We start from the raw sequence: 14376 nt of genomic DNA, 5'->3' as shown, positions 1-14376 counted from the left end.
GATCCAACTTCAGAAAAGTATGAAATAAGAAAAAAATAAATTGGTCGTCTAAGTAACTGGCGGTTTCCCGTTACAAAGATATAAGTATTGAACCGACTTGAGTCGAGGAGAGTAAAGAGGTCGCGAGCGTATTTTACTCTAAATGCTCTTGAACTCAGCGCACAAACGACGTGAAATTATAAGAACTTAAAAGGTTTTTCCGGTCTCACTGCACCGACGAGTGTCCCCTTTTCCTTTTTTTTGTCTCAGTCTATATTTCGTGCCTTCTCCTCACTTTTTTTTGTATAATTTTTACCTTTATTCCTTTTCATCAGAAGCGCCCTCTCCCGTTTTCAACCGCCCATCCTCTTTTGAATGTTTGTCGAGGCACTGTGAAAGAAATGAGAGCTCATGGAGCTGACAATGGGGCACTGAACCGGTGAATGTATGTGGATTGTTGATCTTTATTTATTCTGAACGGATGTTTTTACTTTCGGAGCTGTTAGCTAATGAGGCATTCAGGGGCATTTTTTTGTTCTCTGAAAGCATACTTCGGATTTATGAAATAACCTCTTAAAACCTCCACTGAAATTCCATATTAATCTCCTTAATACTCCACCAAGTATGAAACCGATTTTCAAAGGTAAGCCATTTAATTAAACCAATCCATTTCCGCTAATATATGAAGATCTTCTGAACATTATGTAGATGTCATGTGTAGACCTTATAAGTCATAAAAATCCTATATGAAGGCCCTATGGAAGTCATAATGAGATCATATGGAGATCTTATAAAAATCCTATAGAGGTCATATGAAGGCCTTATGAAAATCATAAAAGGCTGTATGAAAGTCATACGTAGGTCGTTTTGAGGCCTTTTGGAAGTCACAAAATCAGATGGAGGCTTCGTGAAAATCATAAGCTCTCGAGGCTATTAGCTAATGAGGCATCCCCGGGCAGTTTTTCATTATCCGAAAGAATATTTCCAATTTAACTTTCGCAGAGATATCGGAAAATTAAAATTTATAACATAACCTCTCAAAACCCCCGCCAAAACCCCATATTAATCTCCTTACCACTCCACCAAGCATAAAACCAATTTTCAAAAGGAAGCCATTTAATTAAACCAATCCATTTCCCCCGTGCCCATCCTCACATTCAATAAAAAATAAATTAGAAAAAAAATGGCAATGAGACTCGAGGCGACGGAAACAATATGGAAGGAAGGGAAAAGCAAATGCAATATCTGGTGTAGCACCGGCCTCAAAACCAATTTCCCCAATATGTATTTTTACTCATTTTTTTTCCCCACCCACTGCCCTATCCCCACCCCCTCTAATTATTGTTTTTACTCGTACAAAACCACCGCATACCAGCCCAACCTTTGACTGTACTATTTCCGAGATAAACATTCAGTATTGCATGATCCGGGGAAAATGGATTGACCGAAAAAAACGATTTTTATTTTAAATCAATGAAAACAAGCGGGAAATTGCTCTTGTAGTGTATATAGTATAGTTATTTTTACTGATAAATTAGCAATATGCGCCCCAACGGTTCTCTTACACATTATTTCCTTCTATCATGTGTAATTCACTGTTTATTTCACATATGTGTCATTAGCGAACAATTGAAGAAGAACTTTATCACACACACGTAAGGAGACAGTCTAAAAACTGCATTTTCGGACTTTTTGAATCATAATGATTTGCAATAACACAAAAAATCAAAAACTTGAATTTGAACGTCTACCATGCTTCCACCCGGAAGCAAAAAATTCAGAATGTTAAGAGAAAAATCAAATTCATTTCGTTTGACCCCGGTTTTATTATCGAAAAGGAATTGCGTCATATCTGAGTTGCTGCAGTGCGCAATCGATGCCGATAATTCAACAAAGGATAGACCGTTAAATGCCTGGTAGTATTAAACAACTGAACGTGCGAGAGATTCCATATAGTTGCGGGGCAACGTATAACTTGGTTTCAGCTATCCGATGAACGTGTTCACGCAGGCTCTATGCAGTTAGCAGTGGCTCTCTGTTTACTCAATCTAAATGGATACGCCCATAACACAATTGTTAATTTTTTTTGTTTGGAGTTGTTGGGCGTACTCAGTGCAATGGAGTTTACCGAAAGATGTTGACGGGACGGAGGGGGAGGAGGGAATTGAGGGAAAACGTTGGAGAAGTTGTAATTACGAATTTAGGAGTGTCGAGGGCCTTCTGGGTGGGGATGGGCGGAGAACATTGCGAATGTCTCGAGTTGTTGATTTCTGGCGAGTTGATAAGTATTGATTTATTTGTCTGTTTTTTTTCTCTTTATTGACTCATTTTGCGCATTTCTAATATTAAAGATGGAAAAATTAATAAATCACTGAATTAATGATGTGCACGAAACAATTTCCGTGTGGAGTTTTGAAATCTCTTTCAATAAAATTCATATCAAAGGATTCATGAAAGGAGAATGAAGGTATAAGTCGACTTATTTCGCTAAAAAAAAATTCATATCGGAATAAGTCAATTTAACTCACGGGATGATAGTTGAGAATGAAATTCCGGGCTTATTCCGTTTTTCACTTGAATAAAAATATAGTCAATTTTTTAAACTCAAATCGTTTATAGGGGATGTGTAATACAATATATAGAATCGTTTTCCATTAATAACTAATTTTCGAAAAAAAAAACGACTTATCATCCTTTACCGATTTGCTACTGAAATATAAACTAATTTCTACAAAGAAACTGCAAAATTGAATGCTGTAGCTGCGAGAAGAATAATATATTTGAAAAAAGTCGAAACTTTTTCAATGGAAATCGTAAAAAAATAATGTAATTTTAAGAAAACATTCAATTGTGGAATAATAAACTAAACTAACAGAAAGTAATTTAATCTATCTAGTTATTTAATTAATTAAAAACAAACGAATTACAGAGCGAAACACAAACGTGAACAACAATTGCACAAAAAAACGTAAATGAATACAAAAATATGATGGATAATTTGTGAACATTATGTTATATTTTGATTGAGCCCATGGGGATGTTGTGTATCTTAGGGAAACAATAAATCGCTTCTCTCGCCTGGCCCTTGGATTGCAAAAATATCCAATTACTCAGCCACCCGAGGCGAAAGTTTTTGGGAAAATTTTCATTTGACGTTTTGTATGTTTTTTACGAAATCCCTGCATTATTCATCGAATATGGGGAATGAAAAATAACAGAGGGAACTGCGTTAAATACCAACGCCTCGAGTAATTCGCACCTCAGAGGAGTTAATCGAAAAGTTAAACAAACTGAGACCCTTCTCAGACGTGAACGCAGCGAAGTTTGATGGGCTCTGACGGTGTATAAATAAAGGGTTCTCGTGGAGGATTCTCTCGGGAACAATTCCGGCGAGTTTAATTCGGTGTCATATTGAAATAGTGTAGAAGTCTGTACACGTTGAATTGTGTAAATTTAAAAAAGAGGTGTGTTAACTCGCGTATTTATAAAATTACAAACTGTAATGGAAGAAGAATAATTTATTGAGCGGAGAAAATAGCGCGCACTATTGACAATTTTCGACTGAAATTGTCATAGTTCCACTAAAATGTCAAGGAATTTTGTCATTGAAAATTCAATGTCGAAAAATCACTGAAAATTATAAATTTCAGATGAATTACAACATTAAATTTCATTGAAAAATCGAAAATTGCGGATGAATATATTCTTAAATTCTCAATGAATTTCATTGAATTTTCAGTGAAATATGAAATTTTCCACTGAAATGTCAAGGAATTTTGTTATTGAAAATTCAATGTGGAAAAATCACTGAAAATTGTAAATTTCAGATGAATTACAACATTAAATTTCATTGAAAAATCGAAAAGTGCGGATGAATATATTCTTAAATTCTCAATGAATTTAATTGAATTTTCAGTGAAATATGAAATTTCGTGTCAACGGTTGATGGAATTTTTTTTTTTCAATACTCTAAATATTAAAACGTCTTTTCTCTCAACGGTGATTTGTGTTGAAGTTCTAAATATATAAAATCAAATTATCTGTTGGGAACTCATGTCACCCGGAGACAAGATATTCAATCTATAATGTTTATAGATCGAGTGATTGGCTCGGGGTCAAAACTGATGGTGCCGAGGTAAGTAGATACAGTCAGCTGCCAGTCAGCCGATTAAGAAACTTTGAGTGGATGTCGAAACTGATGTTACCTACTCGGATATTCACGCGCATGAATGCACTCGGGAATGATGAAATTATTTAACTTCGTGCACCGCAATTTTGGAACTCATAAGGCCGCAACTATAATTCCAGTATGAAGATAATTTCATTTTCTTATGCGGTTGCACCCGTATTAACGCGTAAACACGGTGGCCGTTAATTAAACGTGTATCGTGAGAATTTCCGGGGAGTGGCAGGTCGCTGGATAATTGGGGATTTTAGGGGTGGTATAATTGTTCATTCGGACTATTTACAAATAAAGAAAGCCAGTATATAAAAATGAATAATTCAATCATTTCAGGGGAGGATCACACCGGGAAAAAACTGTTTCATTTTCCAAAAAAAAAAACAAAATTTTCAATCGAAAAGTCAACTCAACAAAGATCCCCAACATATTTTTAAAAAATAGCTCTTGAAATCACGCGAAGGATATTGTCGTTAATTTTTTTCTTGGAAAAGGAAGAAGTTCTTTTCGTTTTTAAAAACGAAATAAAACTCACAAAAAAAAATTGATTGAAATTGAGAAAAAAAAAATAATTCGTGATATATCCGCATTGAAAATTCAATTAACCGCGCAAGAACTAAATGTCATTTTCCCTTGTTAAATTTGATTGTACATCCCCTCAAACCCCGTTTTCCGTTGTACTTTGAGAACGAGTCTAAAACCGTGACGGGAATACGCAAACTCTTCATTATCCACCATACCCTAATTTCTCCATCCTAATTTTATAAAGTCCATTGTAATACCCTCAAACAGAATGACGAAAAAGAAATGCTCCCTCTCTATCTATTCGTAATTGCAGATTTCAGTAGCGGATTTTACATTATTTCCCTGAGCACTGCGTTCGTCAAAGACCCTTTTGCCCCAATTTTTTTTATTTTTGATCTCCCTCTCCCCGTTTTTATCTGGAAATAATGCTCGTGATCCTTCCATATTTCATTTGATTTTTCTGCGCCAAAACGCCTCTATTGTAGATAAAAAAATTTTTAATCCGTGTTTTTCAACGAAAAAATTGAAAAAAACTCTCAAACGAGAAATGGCATTTAAAAAAATTTTCGTTCTCCCTCTCCCCGCTTTTATCTATGAAAAATTCTCGTGATCCTCTAACGATGGAATTCCTATTTTCCACATGATTTTTCTGTATCAAACGCCCCTATTGTCGACAAAAAAAATTTTCATCAGAATTTTTCAACGAAAAATATGGAAAAAATCTCTGAAACGAGAAACGACATTTTTTTAGAACTTGCAATTATGAAAAAAAAAATCATTTCTCTTCCATCTGATGTCTAAAACTGCTGGGGCAAAACGGGTAGTCTTTTTTCTCAGTTTCCTCGGTTTTTCAAATAAAGAAGAAAATTAAATTCCAGAATTTTTTTATTCCCAGTGCGCAAAACTCGGAGGAAACGACGAAATCGACGGTTATCCAGCCCTCCCCAGGAATCGGAGTTCGTTTCCGTGCTTCGTGCACCAGCTCCCCCCAAATTCACCCTTTGCATTCACCCACCGCCTCCTCAACCAATACCCCCCAAACCAATTTCCGGAACTTTCTCCTCGAATGTCACAACCTGTTAGTCGACTGGGGATTACAATGCAGCTTTCGTTTCGTTTTCTCCACCCGTTCGACTCGCCCCGATGTCTCCTGCACGCTCCAATGAGACTAGAAGGGCGAAGGGGGGGGGGAGGCATGAAGCGGGGATTGAGCGACATCATGACTCCAGGATGAAGTGGATTTCAGCGTGATTGCCATTATTTAAAAAAGAAAAAATGATTTGGATGATTTTTGGCACTAAGATCAAGTATTTAGGAATTTAATAGAACTTGGCGCTTTCTTTGGGAAATTCTATTGAATTTCTATTGGAGTACTATTGAAATGATTATTACATTATATTAATCCGATAAAATTTTTTATCTCCGATTTTTATTCTTTGCTATTTTTTTATGGATTCTATCAAAATGTGAGGATAGAAATGGAGTTGATAGGTATTCTTTCATTATTTGAAAAAATATATCAATTTTAAAACCTTCCGGAGACATTGAAAAATCGAAACTTTTATTTTCCTGCGAATCGATCATCATCCCAACAAAATAAATACCTGGAATAAATTTCCCAATTTTGTTCCCTTATATTTCCATTTGTTTCTCGTAATAAAATTCAAGTAGAAAAAAACTTGGCAAATTCGTTTTCTAGAAGTCTTATAGACGTCATTATTACTAGAGTTGGCGTAAAAAATTGAATTTTCTAACAGAACTTTAATAGAACTGATAAAAAATTGATACTCGAAATTAAGACACCGAAATTAAGGGTCATGAGGGCTAGAATAAGGTTCATGGGGGTCATATGGGGGCACCCTAGTAATCCTAATATAATGGGTTATATCGAAAAAGCAACATCTACATATTTTTCCGTGAACAAATATCAATTGAAAAACGCACGTAAAAATTATGCAATTATCAACATAATTCGCGTAAAAAATGAATAACATTTTCTAATATAATAATTTTAATAGAACTCCAATAGAATTCTTACAGAATTCCTCTGCAAGAATCGGGATTTTCTATTTAATTTTATCGTACGTGATAACATGACATAACCTTGACAGAACTTCTCTGACCCTCAGGACGCCCTCATGGCCCTTACGAGCTTCCTATCCCAATTTTCTGCAGACAGATGATTTCATCAAGCACAAAGGTTGAGAAAAAATAATTACTCCATGCCCTCTTCAACAAAGAAAAATCCTCTCACTCCCGAGGAACGAATAATTTAATTCAATTTCATTAGAATTCAAGATCGAGATAAAGATAGAGCAATTAAGATGAGAATATAAAGTACCAGAGAGAGTGGACGATAAAATTCTTTTCTCTCATCGTTGAGGCTCGTTGAACTTGGTCGGCCATAAGGTGGAAGAAATCCATTGGATTACGTATCCAATCGACAATCCAAGGCAAAACCCAATGGGAAGGGGGGGAGAACAGCCGACCGATCCCTTTCATGTACAATTGCGAAGTGGAAGTTGCCATTGTAGAAGACGATCGAGGTGTGGGGATACTCGTAGCTATTTTCAGGATAGAATAGCATCAGCTACGGCACACTTCATTTCATTCCATTCTCCGGAGTGATGTACCAGGGGAAAAGAAGAGGGCTGAGGGAAATTGAAGGAAACACTTGAATTTTTTTTCTCTTTGGTTATCCTCTAACAGTTTCATTCATTTTCAATTGCTTTATTTAATTGCATACAATCCAGTATAATATAGTTATCTTCGTATATCTACAATTGTTTTTTTTTCCTTAAAAAAGAATATACTTATGCTTATGATTAGGTTATCAGATAATCTTTGTGACTATTCCTGATATTATTATTACATTTTTTTAGGTTTAGGTTTCTCAGTGGGTTGATCAAGTCGAGAGTTATCTCGGTTGTTTCAAAGTTCGCGTGTCTGTTTGCTTTTTTTTATTCTTGACTTGTTTCGTTTGTGGTGGGATGGCTTAGAAGGAGTCTCTTAGATCGAAATATCGATGGGGGTCTGGAATTTTAAACGGAACGCACGAATGGAATTTCAATCGAAATGGGAAATTGGTGAAGTTGTAAAAAATTTGAATGTAAATTAAGAGGTCAGTGAGTCTGAAAAAGAGAAGAATTAATGGTACAGTTTCCGCAACATATTTCAATTTATGGCCTCGGTTAACAATAATAAAAATGCGAGCAAAAATACCCCCAGGGGATTGTCCGCAATTTCTGCCACCGCCGTTGCCCGAAAAAATAAAAGTTTTAAAAATATTTTGCAGTAACCAACGCCAGGGGATAAAGTAAACGAAGGTTTTCCATCGAGCACCGCACAATTTCTCGGAAATTTTTTGTCATTCTTTTTTTTCGGGGGTTGAAACACGCTTTTTGACAGTAAATTTTGTTCAACTCGAGAGTTATCTCGGTTGTTTAAAAGTTCTCGTGTCTTTTCGTGTTTTTTTATTCTTGACTTGTTTCTTTTTTGATGGGAAGTTTTAGCATTAGTCTCTTAGATCGAGATATCGATGGGGGTCTGAAATTTTAAACGGAACGCACGAATGAAATTTCAATCGAGATGGGAAATTGATGAACATTGCAAAAAATTTGAATGTCAATTAACAAGTCAGTGAATGTGAAAACGAGAAGAATTAATTGTACAATTTCCGCAACATATTTCAATTTACGGCCTCAGTTAACAATAACAAAAATGCGAGCAAAAATGCCCCGAGTGGATAGTGCGCCATTTCTGCCTCCGCCGTTGCACGAAAAAATAAGTTTTCAAAATATTTTGCAGTGACCAAAGCTAGGGGATGGAGTAAACGAAGGTTTTCCATCGAACACCGCACAATTTCTCCGAAATGTTTTGCCTCTTTTTCGGAGGGGTTGGAAACCACGATGACCACTGGGAGTTAACTATGTACACATTCTGCTCGCCCAGTATTTTTATCTCCGCCTCTGGTGGATCGGAAAAAATTTGGAGTTTGCGGAACTCGTTAACATTTGACCTAAGGATTCAGCACTATTCACGGAACTAGAGGGTAGATATTTTTTGCGGGGGATTTTTCAATACGTGGAAGTTGGACTCCGGGTTGGAGTCACTCGTGCTCATTGAGGCAGTGCGTTATTTCGGTTTTTCTCGTTCTGATAAACGGAAAGGAAAAATAGACATTGTAGTGGTTTCGCTCGCAGTTTGATGAGGGCCGAAAAAACGGGACTTTCCGGAGTCGCCCAGACTTTCTTCAGTTGAAAACTTTATCCATTGGATAAACGGAAAGAAATAATAAGCTCTGCCGAAAAATGATATGTTCCCCTGAAGAGATCTTGGTCGCGTTTAATTAATTTACTGATGGACAAAAAAACGTTTCCACCAAAACAATCATTTTGTAATTCCTTCTAGCTGGGGTCCATTATCAGCCAACAAAGTTTATAGTATTTATTAACCGATGAATTCCCGTGTAAAACAGAACTGGAATCTAATTCTTATTTACTGGCGAAGAGGCAATAAATAATATTAAAAAAGATTTGCATTTTCCACAGTCACCTCCGACATATGAATATTCTAGCTAAAAATCAACAGGGCGGAATAAGTCAATAGTTTTTTAATTACAGCCGCGGAACAATATTGACATCATCTAGATGAAAACAAAATGAAATTTCCGGATGAAATTTCACTATCAAGCGATGAATTCGTTAAAAAATACGTCCAACCGTTGGAAATATTCCACTGTAAATAAAATCCTCAACAACCAAAACAGATGCCGAAAGCCCGTTGGAATTGAATTTGTTCGCCGGCAAAGAGATAACGGATAATATTCCAAAACGGCTGTGAAGTCGCACGATAGCACCGTGAGCTCGGCTCGTAAGAGTGCGAGTTGCCCTCCGAGATAAGAGTTAAATCTAAAAACTTTTCTGACCAAATTTTTCTGAATTCCGAGAGATATAGGAGTGAAAACTGAGCGCCGAGCGAATGGAAGATGAAAGGCAGGAAATACAGGGGGAAGAACATTTGGCATGAATTCTACATTTCAAATGATAAGAAAGTGGAGGAGTACGGAATCTCGGAGTTGAAACGATTGGTAGTGGTAAATTCAAAATCCCGGGAGAAAAGTCCATTGCAACTAGCATCCGGAATAAGTGCTCTTACTCAAACCCGAAGGTCTGAAAACTTTTATACGGAATTTATCGTATCAACTCCAACATCTAACATCCAAAAAGTTTAGACTCTTAGATGTCATTGTAACACACGGGTCTATCATACGCGAGTTGAGTTGTGCTTGAGACGAGAAATTAATCAACAAATCAAGGGAGAAGTTATCTCCGTTGAGTGATCAGGACAAAAAAAAATCTCAAACAAAATCATTTTTGTAACACGAACTTTCACATAATCGCCATTATACCCTGTAGAACACGGTGAAACTTATCGTCTATATAAAATCTACCAACATTATTATCGTGCCACTAAATATCTCTAGATGTTTCATTAATCATCCCCTCATTCTCTCGAACAACCACATTAAACTTTTGAGCTCCACCTTAGCAGCATTAACCGTACGCATCACCCACAGTAACAATAAAATCAAATAAATAAATAATACCCGAAGAACATCCATCACCAAATAATCATCATCATGTCGAGTATAACCACGCAATACCATTATCATCCTCCGGTAAGTTCCAATCTCCTTGTCTATGGATAATATGCAAATTAAATCAATCTCGCTCGTGAATAATTGCACCGACCTCCGGATAAAACTTTAACCCCTCACAACTACCCAAGAGCCCAGATAACGATCTCAATTCTCAATACCCCCATTGTCTACCGCATAACTATCAGCACGACATGAGGATCAATATCGAACTGCTTAAAACTCAATAATTCACTTATCGAAAGACACTCATGAACATTCACTCCCTACTAATATCAAAATGTATTCGTCATCTCGTTACAAGTGTTATTGAGCACATTTCCACCATTTTCATTATAAAAATGTTCATTGTCCAGTATCACTCACTTATCACACTGTCTCTAAAACAATGAGTGTTCACCCAAATCAATCTCTTTACTATTGAGCGCACTAGAGACTCGGCATCGGGTGTCATCGGCCCCAAGAATCCAATCGAGACCGGGGAATCCCAAAAAGAACGGACTAGAACCAAGGGGGGGATAAGGAATAGGTGCATTGAACCACGTGGGACTCCCCCGAGTGCCTTTACACATGCCAGACCCAGCGATCGATGAGCCCTACGTTTCGCTGATTTACTGGCGCACCGACGTGAGATAAAAGGGGTCAGAGAGAGAAAGAGAGGGAGGAGGGGAAGGGCGATGGATGTCAACAGTAGCAACCTGCCATCCGTCCTCCCTCATTTCCCTTGAATCCCAACTACTCCACATAATATGGGCCGTCCAGGTGAGCGTTACTGCAATTGACCGGTTGTGTGGTATTTCCCCCTTTCCTCTTCCGAGGTTGATCCGGCGGTCAGTTGGTCTGACACCTCCAGTAACATGGGTGATTGCCTCGGTCAAGCCTTCCAACATCATGAGTATGTACATCTCCCGCCTCGTCGCGTCATATTTGCAGCTGACTCGGGCCCTCAAACGTCGCTGGATTTAGATTCATCATTGCGCCGACGCTCGAGTCTAGCTGTCCCTCAGACATCCATGGCATCGCCAACGTAACCCTCGTCGGGGCTTTCAGGATGATCTGGTGGTCGTGCATCATCAGCCCTAGCAGCAACAGCAGCTGCCGCTTCGTGCGCCGTTTTACTCATCAGTGATCTTGGTGATAGGGGCGTTGGTTCACCCTTGTATGCCGCTGGGGGTGATGGTATGAATGGCACATCACTGACCTCCGGCATGACAATCTCCGGTGATACGTACGGTGGTATCTGCAGGGGTTGTCTCACTGGTGAGGTGATTGGCTGATAAGCCATTGGATAAGGATAACCGTCAGCTGTGTAACGGGTATCAGCACGAGAGAGCACAGCTGTCTCGTGGGGTGTTGATCTCGCTAGAAATTCAGCTTCACGTGTGTAGCGAGCTGTTGGCGCTGCTGCTGAACCCTCGGGCATTCTGTGCCGTAGTCGGGGTAGTGTACAGCTTACAGCGTTCAGCGAGATTTTGGGAAGGCCAAAATTCAATGGATAGCCGTCCTGATCGAGGTACGGTATTTGGGAGAGACTTGGACGTGGATCCATTGTTGGCTGCAATGAGTATCGCGTATCCGCGTAATCGAGCACATGACGAGGCTGAGTTATCTGGTGCTGGTAGAGGGTGTAATTGTCAGTCGTATTTGTTGGATTTGTCGTTGGATAGACTTCGTTTATCAGGTCTGGTTCAGTTAGGTACTTTGGTACTGGGCCTCTGTATGCCTCCACTGTCTCTCGTCTGTCTAGTGATGCTGTGCGCGCTAATTCACGCTCTGTGTACATCACCTGCTGTTGATTATCGAATGTCAGCGTGTCGGTTGCGGTTTTGTGGGGCAATGTTTCTGTGTCCTTTACGATTGGCGATGACACTTTACTCTGGGATGACAGACTTTTGGCATTACGTTTTTGGTCCCTACGTCTTTTTGCACACAATATTATACCACCAATCACACAACCAAGTGCCAAGAGTGTACCTACGAGAGCACCTGCTGCAACAGCGGCCACGTAACTTGTGTTGGAATTCTCAAATGGTGGCTCGACTGTACTGCGCTCGAGGAATCTCACGTGGAGTGACAAATTTGCCTCGACTGATCCTGCTGTGTTCTCAGCGATGCAAGTGAATGTACCCTCATCATTCTTGTCGGCTCCGTATATGTGGAGAATATTTGTCAAGTTTATGTGACCCTGCTGTTTACAGATGTACCTGGAAAAAAAAGGGAATTGATGAATTGATGATTTTTTGGGGTCGACGTGGGGTTGACATCACGGCTGGGAGGGGCTGGGGGGAATAAAATTGATGAATCAATCTCATCAGAGAGAGCGGTTCGTGAAAAAATGACCGGAACAGCGGAAGAATGGCGCTTAATTTTTCTCTCCTCTTTTGTTCCTGAGGGATTACTGACGGTAAGAAAAGTGACCGGGGCGATCTGGGGTCCTAATCCTCCCCTTAACTCTATCGCTTCACAATGCCCGTCGGGGTGGATAAAATGCACCATAATGATCGGTCATGATGACAGTGGAAAGGCGAGACGACAGGTTCACATCCTAAACCCATGTATTTCATCATGGGTCAAAGAACCCGCTCTGAATCTAAATCGAATTTTCTTTCTCACCCGTGTTGCCACTTGAACGGGCTTACCTATTGTTCTTTCAGGAACGTCAGATGGACAGTTCTATTTTCTCCGTATAATTGAAGCCATTGTCTAGGGCCATTTGCGCTAGGGGTGCCGAGGAAAAAAGGGCAAGAGTGATGGCCAGTGTGTGGTGAAGAATATCAGAAATCAAATCAAATGTCAGTGGGATGAAAACGTGAGAGTAATGGATCATAATTCTTACCTGACATAGGCCGAGATGGAAGAGTCGTTGTCCTTCTGTGTCTCACATTTTTGTCCGTTGATCCACCACGAGATTGTAGCTGCGGGAATGGCGTAGACATTACAATGGAGAGTCACGTTTGCTCCCTCATCAACTTCAACCACTTGTTCAGTCTGAATCTCCGGTAGACAAGCGAGATCATCGAGTTTAACGGTTTTAATCGGCCGCTGATGGAGTCTAGGTGGTGCATCACAGACGGGATCGGACTCCTGCGGTGCAGCTGGCGCTGACTGCTTCAACCAATCTTGCATAGGCCGCAGACGGCAGTTACATAACCAGGGGTTATTGTGGAGTGTTAGACCGTGGAGATTACCGTTGAGGGGTAGTGTCATTTCAGGAACATAGGTGAGCCTGTTGTCGTTGAGTCTCAACCACTCGAGTGACTGGAGACCGTTGAAGGCACCCTGCTCAATGCTTGTCAGCTGGCACTTGCTCAACTCCAGTGTTGTCAATTGTGTCAGTGGTTTGAAGGCATCGCGTGATAATCTCCGTATTGGATTGCCACTGAGTATCAGCCTCATGAGACTCGGACACGAGGGAAATGTCTCCGAGGGCACATCGATAATGCTGTTAACACTCAAGTCCAACTCAACGAGACCAACGAGACCGACCAATGCTTGTGGCGATATCTGACTTATGTTTGATTTTGACAAGTACAACTTCTGGAGATTCACGAGACCCAGATTTCGGAAACTCTCGGCTTGCAGTTTTACAAGGTGATTGCTTGACAGATCCAACACCTGTGTTTCCTCCGGTGCTCCCTGGGGTAGACGAGTCAAATTACGATTTGCACATTCAACTGCCTCCTTTCCACCTTTCCATTTGCATGCACATGTTGGGGGACAAGCAATTGTTTGAGTCGTCATCGTTGCTACGAGGAGCACGATTATCAACCACCAACATTTTAGTCTCATTGTGTATCTCATGGGGATGAGAAAATGGAAGACAATGGTTAATAGTGCTCGGGCATTTTCATCCCCCTTCCCCTCTCGCTTATATTCCTTTTTCAGCGCTTAACGTCTCACTGGATATTTCAATCTAGCCACTTTTTTTTGTCGTCCTCCTATATTGCACCTCTTTTACGTACTTTTTTTTCTATTCGCGAACGGTTGTCCTTGTCTGCCTCCTCTTATTCTTGAAACTGATGGATCCGTCAAC

General features: G+C 39.6%; 1 protein-coding gene across 1 annotated transcript; it reads right to left on the bottom strand.

The window, feature by feature from the left end:
* Positions 1 to 7394: 7394 nt before the first annotated feature.
* LOC107040681 (leucine-rich repeat-containing protein 24) lies at positions 7395 to 14132 on the bottom strand. Its single transcript, XM_015260875.1, has 2 exons — positions 13180 to 14132; positions 7395 to 12547 (listed from the first exon to the last, which is right to left on the bottom strand). Exons 1-2 carry the CDS (start codon positions 14130 to 14132, stop codon positions 11347 to 11349), a joined length of 2154 nt encoding a protein of 717 aa, XP_015116361.1. The 3' UTR covers positions 7395 to 11346.
* Between the last annotated feature and the right edge of the window lie 244 nt (positions 14133 to 14376).

Source organism: Diachasma alloeum, unplaced genomic scaffold (assembly GCF_001412515.2).
Source record: "Diachasma alloeum isolate Michigan unplaced genomic scaffold, Dall2.0 Dall_scaffold_00339, whole genome shotgun sequence".
Lineage (NCBI taxonomy): Eukaryota > Metazoa > Arthropoda > Insecta > Hymenoptera > Braconidae > Diachasma > Diachasma alloeum.
This window is presented reverse-complemented; position numbering and strand designations above follow the sequence as displayed.